A 15,868-nucleotide genomic window follows, 5' to 3' on the forward strand; every position below is an offset into this window, starting at 1 on the left:
CGACGGTACAAGGATAACAATGGACTGCTCATTATAGAGCCAAATCGTACTCCGTACTCGGTATTTTGCTGGCAAAGGCGTGGTGGATAACAGCAACTCTGCCCTTTGATGACATGTCCAGGGAGCAAGAGAAGTAAAAAAAAAATCCCTCTTGTTTTGCCCTTGATCCAATCGTTTCTTTTGTCAGCGCATGAAATTGTGTGCACGAAACCGCCTCATAATTCACAGTCTAATTCGAATCTGAATGTAGGAATCCCAGCTTTTCCCCTTCACTAAAGGATGGGGGGGGACCCTAATTCTCATCCCAACACGCCTCTTTGGCCTGTGCTTTTTTTTTTTGCACGGGTATTATTTCTTGTTAATTAATTTTCTTTACTTGTTCATCTTTGTTCATCTTTGTTGAGGAAACCTTTCACATCGGTAATAGTGCATAGTGCTAATGAAACAAAAAGAAAGAATAGAAATGCTGGTGCCTGGCCACTGTCCATGGGTTCCGTCATTAGTCCTCGGTCGAACCCGTTCGGGCCCGCCTGGACCCCCCCCCCCCCCCTTCCCCTTGCCGTCTCACACCTTTACGAATACAACACCCGTCGGGTCTGCGTCTCGAAATAGTGTGACGACAAGTAGAGAGGATTGGAAAGATGGGCAAGAAAATCAAAATATCAAGGGGGTGGGAATGGACGTCAGGTTCATAACCTCCAATGCGGAATCTACTCCGGTCCGTTCAAAACACTCGTCTCAGCCTACTTGGAGAGCTCTGAAAGTTACCAGTTCTTTTTTCTTCTTGACCTGGAAAGGGGATTTAAAAAAAATATCGAGGGAAAATAAAAGAGGCTAGCTCGTTTTTTTTTCAACAGCGGAAACCAAAACCCGGACCCGCGCAAGCTACCTCCGCCCTTGGCATCATTTGGTTGTTGCCATCATCTTGGTCCCTGCACGCAAACCTCTATAGGAGCAGCCCGTGATTGGGATGTGATTCACGCTCTTGGAAAGAAGAAAGCAAAATAAAACCAATGAATCCTTGTACATGGTTTGCTACCATGATTGCTATTGCGGAACTATGTGACTTTTTTTTAAAAGGAAAAAAAAACCTGGCACAGCGATTTCGACTTCTCCACGTAAACCCGGCCGGCCGACTCCACAGGCGCTTCCAGAGCTTCCGCGATTATACTCGACCATGAATGAGTGCTTGGGTTTTTCCGCATATACGCTGCGTGGTTGGCTGTGTTTCACGACAAGTCATGAAAAAGTAAGATTCACATCCCCCCTCTCTCATAATCCGTATTACTGGTATCAATACCTACAGGGAGAAGCATCACCGGGGACGGGGACGGGGGACGGCTTGCTCTTCGTTCACAATTACACATTTGCGAGCCAATCCCGGAATCATGTCCGGCTGCCAGCAGGAATTGGCAAGCAAGCGAAACAAATGAAGCAGAGCAAATGAAGCAAAGCAAAAAGCACGTACTTGATTCTACACCGAGCGTTTCTCTGGTCTTGTTTGCTTTTCCGTCGTCGTCAATTGCTGCTGCCCCCCCCCCCCCCCCTGCCTGGCCTTTGCGAGGAATGGAGCCCGCTCGGCGGCGTTGACGATTTTTTTTTTCTTCTCTCTCCTGGCCCGGCCCAGGACAGACAAGGGGACCAGCTTCTTGACAAACACCGCTCCTTTTTCCTCAGGCGGTGTCGTGAGAAACTGGCCTTATGTATGGAGACTCTTCCCAACCGGTCAAGGCCTCTCTCCTCCTCCCCTTCCCCATATTAGGCGTCAAGGAAGGAGACGGATAGGATCCCCGGCCTGGGCTAATTTTACCGCCTCGGACTTGATCCTTTTTTTTAGGGTCAGATTCCGCTTTTTTGTAAAGGGAAGAGCAAAAGTTTGCTCAGAACGAGGGGGAAATATTTTGATTTTGACCAGGTTTTATTTTCTAAAAAATAATAATTAATAATAATCATAATAAATCGTAGATGCATCATCTCCATCTTTCCTTTGGCAGTCTCTCTGTCTGGGTGTGTGCGTTTTATAAAACCACCATCTTGACACCCCCACAAGTTGTGCAGACAACTTGTTCATAAAGTACGGAGTAGTGATAACCCTACATATTTCATAACAATTTTGAGGTGGTGGTGGGGTTGAGCATCTGTGTATTGCCTCAGGCCTTGTTCGATGGATTGATGAGGCTCTTCCGTAACCTTTTTGAATACAACCCTGACCCTGGCCCAATTGGTTTCGGCCAAGACCCCCCCCATTTCTCGAGGCTCAACCAATTCGACGTGGCGGCGCTGGTGCAACGCATACACATATCTTCATGCCAATCAAGGCGCTTACAACTTCCCGGACCGCAAAAGCAGGAGGCAGAGACACTCACCCTCGTTCCGGGCAATTCCTTTGCCTTGAAATACTCCCTGACAAGACAATTGTTTAATAGCACCGTAGGTTGTAATGTATTTCATCCTGGTTATTTCCCTTTTCTTTTTTTCTTCTTTTATTTCTGCCTTTTCTACCTCTCCCTCTCTCTCTCTCTCCCCCCTTCTTCCCGTCTTGGCGAGCATCCTTCCCGAACCCGCATGTCTCAGGTGCCAAGAACCTCACCACCAAAAAGAAAAAACCACCTCAAACGATCCGCGGGGGGGCGTGCTCAGATCCTTACCTGACGTGACATGTACTTACTTTTCTTCTTTATTCTGACCTGTAACTGGTTCCGAGCGACATGATTGGGTAAAAAGCCCAAGTTTTCTTTGCTGGTCGCCGTCCTCATTGGCGTGCCGTCCGTGAGCATCTATCAGTCCACGTCACGATGCGTTGAAGCCCACGTTGACACCCAATTCCAAAAGAAGCGGCCTGCATCCATCCCCCCTGGCCCCCCACCCTCTTGTCCCTCGGCATGGACACAAAAGTGCGACAACAAGAGACTATCGAAAAGGCCTACGAATTAGGTCGACAACATGTCTGGCCTGACCTGTGCAGAAGCCAAGCTGTCTGCACTCGGTCCTCATCCTCGGTCTTGCGAACTGCTTGGCTCGATAACCGAACCGAGAGAGGAGAAGGAGAGGGGGGGGACGGGACGTTGTAGAAACCGGATGAGACATTTTGTCGGCGTATTCTGCATTCCAGCGGCCCAGCGGCCCAGCGGCCTCGTTGACACACGTACGGGCGCGGCACGCCATTTGAGCCGGAGGAGAGTACACGAATAATGTAAATCAAAGGATGGGGCAAAACAACGTCTCTGCTTGTTGAAATTTGTCTGGGCGGCTGGCGCTTCATTGGATAGCCTGATGGCCACGCGCCGTCTGGCGAGAGGCTAGACCTGGGTCTTTGGGCAGTGATGCCCGGGGGGGAAAGAGGGGGCAGTGGGCATTGAAACGCGTTCCACGGGCCGGCCACCACGGGAGGGCCCGTCACGAGGGGAATTGGGGCCCGGCAATTGGAATTGACGCTTCTAGAACGCTACACCAAGGTTCTTGGTGGCGTCATGGCGGCGGCGACGGTCAAGGGCCGGAACCGGAGGTGGTAACGGAGCGGACTACGGTATAGGGTAGCCTCAACGACGCGGAGAATTCGACTCGCTTTGGAGGCCGCTCCGAGTTGAAGGAAGGAGGTTCTGTTCCCTCCTTCGTATAATGACGAGTCTCAAACGTGATTTGGAATACAGACTGGCAGTTTTGGTAACTTTTTGCGGGACGGCCGTGAGTACGTGGCCTTCCCATCGTGGTAATGCGTCGAAAAGCGAGTGACGTCTGATGCAAAGGGAAAATTATGCAGTGATGTACAATCCTGGTAGGGGAACATAACTAAAGAGCAGTACAAGCTCCATCCCATCACACGGCTTCTGATTTTCTTTTATCTAACACGACCCTGTGCCTAATAAGACTATATCAGAAATTTCGGCCGCTCGCGAAAGCTTCTTGGGAGTGTCAATCTTGCTTGGCCTCTTCGTGCTGCTTTGTCGAAGCGAAGTTCTTGCGAATACTCTAACCTGATGATGTACTTTGAGTTGTACTCGTTACTTTTAGAAAATGAGGTCATGGAAAAGTTAATGTTGAGCGAATGACTGGCTAGCCTGTGGCGGATAAGAGATAGGGCTGTTGGTCGTATCTGTTTGTCCGCCGGCTGGCAACTGCCACGCCGATTTTTCAAGATTTCAACGGTTGCAAGTTTTTTTTTTCTATAAATCAGCCCCAAATGACGGAAACCAACTTTCTTCCCTTCCAGCACGCCGCGCCGAGGACTCTCCCACCAAAACACCGATGCATGCTGGCACTATTGCGCAATATCTGATCAACATGGCCAACCGGTTGATTCAGTATCTGATGAGCCTCCACGGCACGGCTACGAGAACTAGAGAAGCAAGAAACTCAGCAACAATCAGCGAGCAGCTAGAAATATCCCAAGTGCGGTCAGAGGAGCAACCAGGTCCCGTGCCGGATCCTCTTACCCGCGAAAGGAAGCCGCCGCCGGCCGAGCTTCCCATCTTCAAGACACTCATGGCTCCCGGCGCAGAGCCTGCCCCTGCCCCTGCCCCTACGAACCCACCGAGCACGACCTCGGTCCGCGAAAAACTTCTTCTGGGCATATCGATGGACCTCGGCCGTCTACTACGAGAGGACCCCGTGTCCTTTGACCGCGTGTTCCCTCCGCCGTCAGCTGCTGCTGCCACCGCCGCCACGACCACCGCCACTCGCAAGACCAAATCGAAGCGAACGAAACAAAGAACAGAGAAGCTGCAAATGAAGCTGCGTCCCAGGAGTGCGACAGAAAGTGAGGAGGAGGAAAGAGAAGCCAGACGATTCAAAAGGAAGATGCGCAAGGTGTGAGTGCAGACATAACATCCCCCTCCCCCCCCCCCCCTGGCAGATATCTGTGATGCTCATGCAGGAAAAATAAAACTTGCACAGGAGAATGGAAAGCCGCAACCTCCAACGCGCGCTGAACTTGCCGACACGCGGCCGGCTGCCATATGAGAAGCTCCCCGAGACGAGTGTGTTGTCGCAGAGTTTACGCCACTACCCGACAAGGCGAGCGACCCGAGCGCCATCGTCCTTGTCGCGAGAGCTGTGATGCAGGTGTGCAGGGGCAAAGGGAAGAACAAAAGTTGGCATGCAGTTTCGATATCTCGGGGTTTCTTGACAATGACTAGGATGAGCAAGGTTTTTGACTTTCCATGCCCGCAATGTCCGCATTCTACGAGACTCGCACACGCAGCCTCGGCGTTGAGTGCTCTTAGGGACAGAGAAGTAAAGAGACACGGTATTGTTTAGGTTTAGGCGTTGAATAGTAGTCTTGAGCTATTGAGATATCAGAATAATGTGTTGATTCATGCTGTTTATGGTGTTGAGCTATGTTAGCCGGACCTTTCCTGTTCCTGTTCCTATTCGTCCTCGTGCCACAACCAGAAAACCGAGCTGTGAGAAAAGAGCCATTCCTTTCTTTGTTCTTTTGAGGATACGAAAATCGGAACACAGAAAAGCTCATGTTAGCAGCCGGGACTGCACCGCGGCAACGGATGAAGCACGCACTGCGCGGCGCAAGACAATAACCTGACCGCAGCACTGATGTTTTGTAGTCGTCGAGGCCATACTCGCCTTTTAAAGATGAAACTACTATCCTGCAGTACGAAGCACCACCTAGGTCCCGTCCATGTAACAAGAAAAAAAAGTCCAGGTTTGTTCCTTGGATTGCTGCGCTCAATCTCCACGTCAAACGCTTCGATACTCTACGGTAAACCCCGCGTCGGCATCGAACGTTTCGACAAATTTTCGCAAGATCCAGCTTCGGTATAAGAAGATCCGATCACTACTTAAGCTAATTACCCTTGCCCACGCCCCCGTTCGGTTTTATTTACTACTTTTCAGCATCTCCTAAACCATCGATATCATCATCAATACTATTTATACGTCCTCCTCTACTATTCTAGGCTTAATACGTAATACCTCCCTAGCTCTATATTCTCGGTCTTCTTTCTTCTCTCCATTAACCTGCGGCCATAGAGCCAAGTAGTACTTTTCCCTCCTATGTCTCATATTCACAATATCGGCAACTATAACTAATAACCTAGTGGCTAGGACTTAGAAGACGCCATCTATAGCCACGACTGATATTAAATATCCGTACCGTAATTACAGCTTTCGTCCTCGACCTTACTTCTATGGTCGTAATCCGAATAATCTAAACAGCGCTCCTATTACATTAGGCCTAAGATCCCCGTGGTACTTTAACTCTTCTACGCTATTCAGCCGCCCGGTCTAATACGAATTTCTTTTTTCCGCGGACTTCTCGTCGAGCTTCTTATCAAAACGTATACCGAATATTTTCTTATCCGTTTCGCTACAATAGAGCGATCTAGTATATCTTAGGCCCCAAAGGAGTTCTCCGGACGTCAAAGGTCTAGTGGCCTTTCCTCCATTACGTAGCTCGTATCCTTCTCGTTTCGGTACTATGTTGTTCTAAGAATCGAGCCTTCGCTTCAGCCCAACTCTTCCGTGCGCTCGCATTGACCCGTGAGAGCCATGTTGGTCCTTCTCCAAAGATATCTTGGTATTTCGTGAATTTGAAAGTCGAAGATGGAACCCTTGCGTCATATCAATGCTGATGCAGCTAGCAAAAAAGATAATTCAACTTTTTACTATAGCTGCAAGGTCGAAAAGTTTGGCAGCGTGGTTATATATCTGGTCGATCCTGTCCCTGCACCCAGGCTGAAGCTGAGCGACGAGCCAGCAATATCTCGTTTCTTACGTATGTCACTTCAGATAATTTTCTTGCAGCAACAAGAGCTAACTCATTTTATTATTTATAGGCTACGAGTCTGGGGCCCCTGTAAGCCAGTATCTTTCGGATCTCCAAGAGAGCAGAGTCCATGATCCCGAAAAGCGCGTCGAGTGGAAGGAACAAAATGCGTCTGAGGAACTACATGCGAGTTTTGACAATGTAAATGAGCTGAGAATATTCAAAATGGACCCAAATGAGTCCCAAAAGAAAATTCCTAAACCATTTCCAGCTCCTCCACGCACCCAACAATGCCTTCACAATGTGCTGTTTGATAGAAGAAGGCGGCCATGTACTGTGTGCTGGTCGCCTCTACTCTGAGGTATAGGCGGGCAGACTAGAGGCGGGTGCCTCCGTAGAGCTCCGGTAAATGACATCCCATTTTGCTTCATCGAATTAATTTACAGGAACCAACCACGGAGTAATCGACCCTCGTAACCGCGTTACCAACCCTCGATCAATGAGAGCACAGCCCGGCACTCGCTAGCGCACGGCTGGCCGAAGTGCGGGAGATTTTGTCTATCACACTGCATGTCCACGTCTTAGACTTATGTAACTGATCCGAGATACCACAACCGGGGCTCTGGTTTCGTACTGACCTTGCAATCTCCAAACCAGTAATAAAAGGTCGAAGGTTCTTTCTTCCCTGCCTCAGCCGCGTCTTCCTCCGCGGCGGTCCTCACCGCAGCTTCCAGATCCTCGCAGCTCTGACGTATCTGGGCCGCCAGGTCCGCGTCATCCGGCCTTCCATCGCTTACCCTATCACAGAGCTGGATCAGCTCTTCGAGGCCCTCGATTCTCTGCACTTCGACGTTCTCCTCCAGGCGTCTGGCCTCTTCCCTGGCTTCCGCCTCCGCCTTGAGGCGCTTCCTCTTGTCCCAGTCCGTCTCGAAGCCGAGCTGCAAGGCACTGCCTATACCCTTGATTATCTTATACTTGAGCTCGTTACCGTAAATGTCGTCGCGCTGCGGGCCGCCGATGGCTTCTTGCAGCCTGGCCATGGCGTCGTCGAACCATCTGATGCCATATCCAATGGGGCTGTCCCAATTCCTGAACAAATCGAGCACACTGTGAGCGTAGGGAGCCAGGACGGTGAAGACTGTGGCTTTGCCGGCGGATTTTGGCACTTTGAAGCGGCCAGCCTTGAACACCGGACGGGGGCGTTTTATCGTCGTCGTCGATGTCGTCGTCGACATCGTCGACGACAACGGCCTTTCAGACGCAATGTCGCTGTAACAGCAGATGTACCTTTTTCTGAAGCATGGCCTGCATCTTTTTGCAGGCCCAAGAGGCTGACCCGGTATTCTTGTCACACCAGTTCTGATATTCGGGTCAGCGGGCTTGTGATACGGCAAAGTCGAGCCAGGCATTTGTCTCAGAGGGGGTTTTGGGCCGTCAGGTGGCTTCAGCGAGCCTGCTGGCCCCCAGTCTTTGATGCCGTCCGTGACTGAATCAAGGATCTGAAGACCTGGCGGCGTCGGAGCCTGTGGTGCTCTACCCAGAATAGCAGAGGCTAGCCGGAGAAGGCCAAGCTGAACAATTGCAATCTTCATGCTGTGCGTTGTGATGAAGAACGAGTGCCTTTCTCGGACGATGATGAAAAGGAATTGAGATGTTTCAGAATGTATGTAGCTGTATTGAGAGCAGACAACTGGCTTCAAATAGTTCAGCTACGCCGTGTTGCTTCTCCAGGAGCAGGAGCAGATCACGCATCAGGCGACGCAAGCAAAAGGCGACATAAATCGGCAGTTGATACAAAAATATCAATATATTGAGTCAATTAGCATGTGTTATATACATTGCTACGGTCTCTACTCCTATTGGTGCACCATCAATTCTCTTTGCATGAGACGACCATTACTTTGGTGAATACAGACCCATTCGCGGCGGGCTTTCCTACCGAACGAGTCTATAGCTCTAATGTTATTGCCTCAGTGCCACTCGAAGGTTCGTGACTGAATACTCCTGTTAGATATCCACAAACGGCCAGCCCGATATCAGAAAGCTCAAGTGGATCTATAGGCTACTAAGTAGAAGACGACAAAGAGCCCCTGCGTACGTGTTGTAGATGCATTATAGCAGGTATCAGTGAACGATATTCGCTGCCGCGTTCTGTCCCACTTTGACCTTTTAAGCTTTCTCCAGGCCGTGTTGCATTATCTGGTCATCTGGACATTGCCGATGTTTATGACCCGACTCGGGACGTTTGGCTACTTAGCTATAGTCATTATGGTGCTGTGCACGTAGCAATACTCATAGTCATATCTGGACTTCAGGTGCCGACGATAGTAAATATGCGCTCCGTTATAGCACGCCATATCGAAGCCTTGCTGGCCTTCTCATACTCTTCGTCTCTTCCTATGTATATAATTGACATTTCTCCTTGGCCAAGTTTTTGATCCCAATTCTCGCCAGTCATCTATCGAAAATACCCTTCTGCCCCTTTGATTCTTCAACCAAGCCCTGATCATCTCGGCATACTACGACGATAAGCCTCATCATGAGATACTTGAGCATCCTCGCCATTCCTTCCATCCTGGCCGCTGCCAACCCCCTTTTGAATCGCCAGCTAGCCCAAAATGCAGCCGATGCTAGCACACTATTGACTCTGCGTGCCAACTATTGCATCGACTACGGCAGGCCAGACTGTCAAGAGAAGATTGCAAGGTGCAACGACGAATCCAAAGTGATGGAGGACTGCATCCGGGACGAGCACCCGGAGTGTATCAAAGATGAGACGTCTTACTGCTCCAAGGCGGTTGCGCAATGCGTCGCCGATTCTGGGGAAGAAGAGGACGCCGACTCGTACGTCCAAGACTGCATGATAGAAGAGTTAATGCTCGGATATGATGACGAGCCCGAGCCCACCGAGACTGGCGATGAACAAGTGGTTCCTAGCAGCCCATCAGAGCCCGAACGAGTTGCCGCGTGCAGAAAAGCGAGCGCCGAGTATATTGTGGCCAGGCTTAATGATGACTGCGATGAGGAATCGAACGAGATCGAAAGCGCTGACAGAGGAAGCAATTCGTTGGATTGCGAGTTAGTGGGGGCCACTTTCCGAAACGAATGGGCTGCACATGATTGTGACACGGTGCTCAGTGTTTAGAAGTGAAGTTTCAAAATTTCGTCACTCACGGGTGCGAACATGGCAGGTTGGGGCTAGACGCTTGATTATTCTACTCGGAAAAATTCTACAAGCTACGCAAGGCTATCTTGTATTGTACTTTAGTGTAGCAGCTAGGGACCTAGACATGAGCTTAAACCAGTCGTTAACTATATTTCCGTTCGGCTTCGTGAGTGACCATGCGCGTCTTGACGCGACCGTCGAGACCATGGCTCTTTACTTGCTGTCTCTCCCGGATTAGGTACTCGTTCCTATACTTCCGAACATAATGACAACGGTATCCTCGCTTTTCCATTCAACTGTGGAATCTAGGCACTGTCTAGGGCTTCCACGGTGCTGGTTCGAGTCGTCGGCAGGGAGGAGAGAAGCCGAGCTGCGTGAACGGCTCTTGCGTACTTGAGATTGTATAATAGCTAACCGACTCGAGAACCTCATATTATCTCGCTATCTTGACCTCAATATCAATGATAGCTAACAAACGCCCACATATCCTCGAGTGACTGCCATGGTTCGCTGTCGCTGCAGGAAAAGATCAGCCTCCACCCTACGCTGGTCCGGCATTGGAAATACAAATTGAACTCGATAAGATTTGAGCCAGTCTATTCGATAAAAACCTCCAGAGAACTGCCACTCGGGGCCTGGGCGGCTTTCGAGTCGGAGCTCCGCTCCCAGCTACATTTGGCGTGCGCCGAAAGGAGCGAGATTCTTGTTGACGATGACTCCTGAGATTGAGATTGCGCAGAGAATGCAAGCTTGTCCCTCAGAATTTCCGGGGAAATGGCCTGACTACCATCATTGCCGGCTAAAAAGTCAGGCCACCCGCCGGGGGAAGTCGTTGCGGAGGCCAAGCAGAGCAACCAGTGAGCCGCTGCTGGCATCGCCCATCAGGGTCTTCCGAGCTGCGCGCAGGGCGCTCGTTTTGAGCGCGCCGCCAGTGTTTTCGAATCCGTACCTAACCTGTAGCACCACTTCGCTGATCGTTTCGTAGCCAAAGTGGTAGAGTACTTGTTCTCTTGTTCTGATCTGATCTGGATCTGTGATCTGTTGGTGAATATGGATTTGACTGTGCGAACCTGGAATAATCACGGTGACCAAAAGGAACCCTAGAGAGCGGTCTAACAGACATTTAGCATGGCGCTGAACGGGCAAGACATGAGGGTGATGAAACGGAGAAGAGTCCAGGTTGACGAGACCTGTCATGAGCTGCCAAAAGTAGAAACAAATCTCTCATGTTTTACTTGATACTCTGCTCTTTCTATCTATTGTGTGTCGAAATACAGTACTCCGCAGAGACAGTTTCGTAGAGTTGAGCAAATTGCCAGGTTTACGGCAGTTGTTTACCAAGGAGAGCTTTCCTGGTATGTGCGGTATTTGGCATACTTAGGGCAGCGATGCCAAAATGACAATAAAAAAATTAAGACATGGTAAAGATGGATATGGCAAAGAGAATTGTTAAAAAAATCAATATAATGGGTTGAATGGATAGAAATATAGTGGAAATATAGTAATTGAAAATAATAGAACGGGTGTTTTTAATATCAGTAAATATAATAAGAACGAGTAAATATAATGAGGGGAGATTTGCTAGAAATTAAGCATAACAGAAATAACGATAAATATCAAAAGCGGATGCAAGCCGGTTGCGGGAAGCAAAGGATAATAAGCACGGCACTGGGCTTGTCGGCATGGTTTGTCGCCAGATCCTTCTACACTGCTCTAATCTCGACCGGGTAATGCCAACGGCCACATGAGTCAACGCCAAGAGGAAAGAGCCTATGCAAGGGAAAAATGCCAGAAAGCAGGCATTCTGGCTCTCGGGCCGCAGTCACGCTGCTTGACAACCAGATGGCAGCTGCGCGAGCCGGCCATGCAAGTCCAGGCAGCGACTGTCCCATGCCAAGACCCATCTCCAACCCATGTGGCCCCGGGTCATGTGCTGGGGCAAGTGACAGGCAGAGGTGAGCTTATACTGATAGTGCGGGATGGTGTCAGATATGAGCTGAACGAGATGCCGGTTTGGGTACGTCGCAGCAAGCTGGTTACTGTAGCGGGTTAGGTGCTGAGGTAATCCGCGATAAGCTGGGGTTTCGCATAGGGGGGGTTATCAAGGATAGGCACGTGCTGGCGTGGAGGGGAGGAAGAAGAGGATGCGATACGGCAATGGCTAGCAGAGTGGTTCGCGTTTCACTACCGATATACGGGGGCAGGATTGGTGAAGGAGCAAGCTCAAGAAATCCTTATCATGGAGGATGGGAGGATGGGAGGATGGATGGCGGTGATGGTGGTTGTGATTGCTGTCGAGACTCCAGGTACCTATGCGGCGTGCTTATGTGCAAAGGTACTTGGTGCATGGACAGGATGAGGGGACCCCAATTTCTATGTGGGTCAGGTGAAATCGCTAGCCAATGGTGGGCGGCGTAGAGCTGGGCAGCGCCCCAACAGCCCTGAGATGGAAGCTGCTGGATCAGGCGGGCTGGCGGGCTGGCTAACTGAGACGGCTGGCAGCCTGGTTCTCCCAAGTACCCGGCGTCGAGCTTTCCCACCAAAGACGCACCAAAAGACCTGACAGTCGGTACCTCGCTCGCATCAGCACCGCCAGGTAGGTAAGGTCGTCGTGATACTGACGGCCCACCCCAAACTCCCAATCCGCCTTCGCCTGCAAAACCACCCCTCCACGACGACCCATCACCACCACCTTACCTTTTGCACCCTCTCCCTCCCTGCTCGTTTGTCGCGTGTGTTGGTCTTTGACGTGCCTCCTTACTTTACTCTGGTGTTTTTTTCTTCCCACTTCGCAAGATACAAAGACAACAAGAAGAAGCACGCCCTCGCCCAACATGCAAGCTCCTGTTGTGGTTATGAGTACGTGCCCACCAAAAATTATGATCCTTTTTGCAAACTGCTTTCCCCCCGCCTCCGCCGATTTCAGCTTGCTGCCTGCGCCGCCTTTTGCTCACCCCGAGCGGCGGCCGTATCCAGACAATTGCCATGTTTCGATGCTGACAAACTACCTTTTTTTTTTCTTGCAGACACCAATGCCGACGGTGAAAGGCAGACCGGCAGAAGAGCTCAGCTCTCCAACATTGCTGCCGCCAAGACGTACGTACCGACCGACAACCGCAGACTGCACCGCCACTCCGCATGTCCAGGGGCGGATCATGATCAGAGTTGCTAATAAGAACCTCCTACAGAGTTGCTGATATTATTCGATCATGTCTCGGTCCCAAGGCCATGCTCAAGATGCTGCTCGATCCCATGGGCGGCATCGTCCTCACCAACGACGGCCACGCCATCCTCCGCGAGATCGAGGTTTCCCACCCTGCCGCTAAGAGCATGATCGAGCTCAGCCGTACACAAGACGAGGAAGTCGGTGACGGTACCACTACCGTCATCATTCTTGGTACGCATTCGGGATATCGCGGCCCTCCTTGCACGCCCCATACTAACAACCGCCAGCTGGTGAAATCCTTGCCCAGGCCCTGCCCCAGCTCGAGCGCAACATCCACCCCGTAGTCATCATTTCCGCCTTCAAGCGCGCTCTCCAAGATGCTCTCGAGATCATCGAAGAAGTCTCTACCCCGATTGACGTCAACGACGACGAGGCCATGGCTAAGCTCATCTCCTCCTCCATCGGCACCAAGTTTGTCAGCCGCTGGATGGACCAGATGTGCAGCCTCGCCCTCAAGGCCGTCCGCACCGTTACCTGGGAGGCCGGCAACGGCAACACCGAGGTCGACGTCAAGCGCTACGCCCGTATCGAAAAGGTTCCCGGCGGCGAGATCGAGGACAGCGAGGTCCTCGACGGCCTGATGCTCAACAAGGATATCACACACCCCAAGATGCGCCGGCGCATCGAGAACCCCCGCATCGTGCTCCTCGATTGCCCTCTCGAGTACAAAAAGGGCGAGTCCCAGACCAACATTGAAATCACCAAGGAGGACGACTGGAACCGCATTCTGCAGATTGAGGAGGAGCAGATCAAGGCCATCTGCGACGCCATCATTGCCGTAAAACCTGACCTGGTCATTACCGAAAAGGGTGTTTCTGGTGCGTAGTTCAGTCTTGTCCGTTTGCAAATTAACCAAATACTAACACGCCATAACAAGACCTCGCTCAGCACTACTTCATGAAGGCCAACATCACAGCTCTCCGCAGAGTCCGCAAGACCGACAACAACAGAATAGCACGTGCTACCGGCGCCACCATTGTCAACCGCGTCGAGGACCTCGTCGACTCGGATGTTGGCACCAAGTGCGGTCTCTTTGAGATTGAAAAGATTGGCGACGAGTACTTCACGTTCCTGACCAAGTGCAAGGACCCCAAGGCCTGCACTGTTCTCCTCCGCGGCCCCTCCAAGGACGTGCTCAACGAGATTGAGCGTAACCTGCAGGACGCCATGGGAGTTGCCCGCAACGTCATGTTCCACCCGCGTCTGTCACCCGGTGGCGGAGCTACCGAAATGGCCGTGTCGGTGCGCCTGAACCAGCGCGCCAAGGCGATCGAGGGTGTGCAGCAGTGGCCTTATAAGGCTGTGGCCGATGCCCTGGAAGTGATTCCCAGAACCCTTGTCCAGAACGCCGGCAAGAGCCCCGTCCGTGTGTTGACGGATCTCCGCGCCAAGCAGGCCGAGGGCAAGAGCTCGTGGGGCGTCAACGGCGACAGCGGTACGATTGTGGACATGAAGGAGTACGGCGTGTGGGAGCCCCAGGCCATCAAGCTGCAGAGCATCAAGACTGCCGTTGAGGTGAGATGTCATGACTTTCCGCGTGAACGAATACAAGCTAACATGTATATTAGGCGGCTTGCCTGTTGTTAAGAGTCGACGACATTTGCAGCGCCAAGAAGCTACAAGGCGGCGCGCCCGGTGTGGGTGGCGGTGGTGGCGACGAGTAACAAGGTAAAACGCCAAGGACGAAAACGAGAGAGGGGGCATGAAGGCTCTGTAAAGGGCAAGAGCAATGAAGAAAAATTAGAAAAGTACATGACGGAAATCATAAGGTGGGATTAGACAAGACGGGGGTCAAGATACCCGGATACTGTACGAAACAAGGCAGGGCCATGTTGGCGAATACACGTCAATGTAAAGAGACTTGAAAGACTTGAGAGAGAGGGCACACACTACACGGATGCGAAGTGGTCAAGTGACTGTGACTGACGCGGATTGGTTGGGGTTGATGGGTATCACTGTATATACAAATCTATCTCGCTTTTATTTTTCTTGGAAAAGAGGGACCTTTTTTTTCTAATCATCGTCGTGAATGACGAGGCCAGGTTCTGACGCTGGTGCAGTGACTGTTGCATGGCCGTCCGTCGTTTCTTGTTCATCTTGATCCTTGCCCCTGCTTGCCGCCCTCGCCGCCGGCTTGCCATTCGTCATTGTCGTGGTCGTAGTCGTCGTCGTCGCGTCACCACCATCTCCTCTTCCTTGCCCCGCGGTAGCAGCCGTAGCACCATCGCCACCGCCACCACCAGTCTTGCCCTTTTTCGCCTTGCGCGCCTTCATCTTATCCCTGCGCTCCCTGTTCTTCCTCGTCTTCTCCTCGTCCCTGCGGTCGCGGCCCTCCTTGTCGCGCGCAAAGGCCTCCTGCGCCTGCTCGCGGCGCACCTCGGCGTCCATCTCGCGCAGGCGCTCGTACTCGCGCCGGCGCGCGGCCTTGTACACGTGAAACTCGCCGGAGCCGGCGCCGGCGGAGGAGCCCTGCACGTTGGTGACGATTTCGGGAGGGCGGCTTCCGGCGTGCGTGGGACGGCCGCCGCTGCCGGCAGCAGTAACGGCAGAGGAGGAGGAGGGGGGCACGCGAATGTCGCGGTCGGGTTTGGCAAAGAGGGCCTCGAGGGAGGCGGCGTGCGCCGAGGAAGGGGAGAGAGCGCGGCGCTTGGTGGGACGGCGGGAGCGCGGATCGGCCGAGGTCGGGATGGATTCGGGGACGTTGGCGGACATGATGTCGCGTGTGCGGTGTGTGTGTGTGTGTATGTGATGAGTT

General features: G+C 51.9%; 5 protein-coding genes across 5 annotated transcripts; 3 read left to right on the top strand and 2 right to left on the bottom strand.

Moving 5' to 3' along the window:
* Positions 1 to 4,281: 4,281 nt before the first annotated feature.
* On the top strand, positions 4,282 to 4,812 carry V2A60_009391 (uncharacterized protein; the record flags this gene model as incomplete). The annotated part of the gene is made up of 1 exon (XM_083260657.1): positions 4,282 to 4,812. The coding sequence occupies one exon, from the start codon at positions 4,282 to 4,284 to the stop codon at positions 4,810 to 4,812; it is 531 nt and encodes a 176-aa protein (XP_083116783.1).
* Positions 4,813 to 7,308: 2,496 nt separating this feature from the next.
* V2A60_009392 (uncharacterized protein) lies at positions 7,309 to 7,956 on the bottom strand (the record flags this gene model as incomplete). Its single annotated transcript, XM_083260658.1, has 1 exon — positions 7,309 to 7,956. One exon carries the CDS (start codon positions 7,954 to 7,956, stop codon positions 7,309 to 7,311), a length of 648 nt encoding a protein of 215 aa, XP_083116784.1.
* Positions 7,957 to 9,260: 1,304 nt separating this feature from the next.
* Positions 9,261 to 9,866, top strand: V2A60_009393 (uncharacterized protein; the record flags this gene model as incomplete). Its single annotated transcript, XM_083260659.1, has 1 exon — positions 9,261 to 9,866. One exon carries the CDS (start codon positions 9,261 to 9,263, stop codon positions 9,864 to 9,866), a length of 606 nt encoding a protein of 201 aa, XP_083116785.1.
* Positions 9,867 to 12,721: 2,855 nt separating this feature from the next.
* Positions 12,722 to 14,777, top strand: V2A60_009394 (chaperonin-containing T-complex subunit CCT3; the record flags this gene model as incomplete). Its single annotated transcript, XM_083260660.1, has 6 exons — positions 12,722 to 12,746; positions 12,914 to 12,983; positions 13,076 to 13,284; positions 13,341 to 13,931; positions 13,991 to 14,628; positions 14,682 to 14,777. The coding sequence occupies 6 exons, from the start codon at positions 12,722 to 12,724 to the stop codon at positions 14,775 to 14,777; spliced, it is 1,629 nt and encodes a 542-aa protein (XP_083116786.1).
* A 349-nt stretch (positions 14,778 to 15,126) lies between these two features.
* On the bottom strand, positions 15,127 to 15,825 carry V2A60_009395 (PRKRIP1 family protein; the record flags this gene model as incomplete). The annotated part of the gene is made up of 1 exon (XM_083260661.1): positions 15,127 to 15,825. The coding sequence occupies one exon, from the start codon at positions 15,823 to 15,825 to the stop codon at positions 15,127 to 15,129; it is 699 nt and encodes a 232-aa protein (XP_083116787.1).
* Between the last annotated feature and the right edge of the window lie 43 nt (positions 15,826 to 15,868).

Source organism: Cordyceps javanica, chromosome 6 (genome assembly GCF_051103115.1).
Source record: "Cordyceps javanica chromosome 6, complete sequence".
Classification (NCBI taxonomy): Eukaryota; Fungi; Ascomycota; class Sordariomycetes; order Hypocreales; family Cordycipitaceae; genus Cordyceps; species Cordyceps javanica.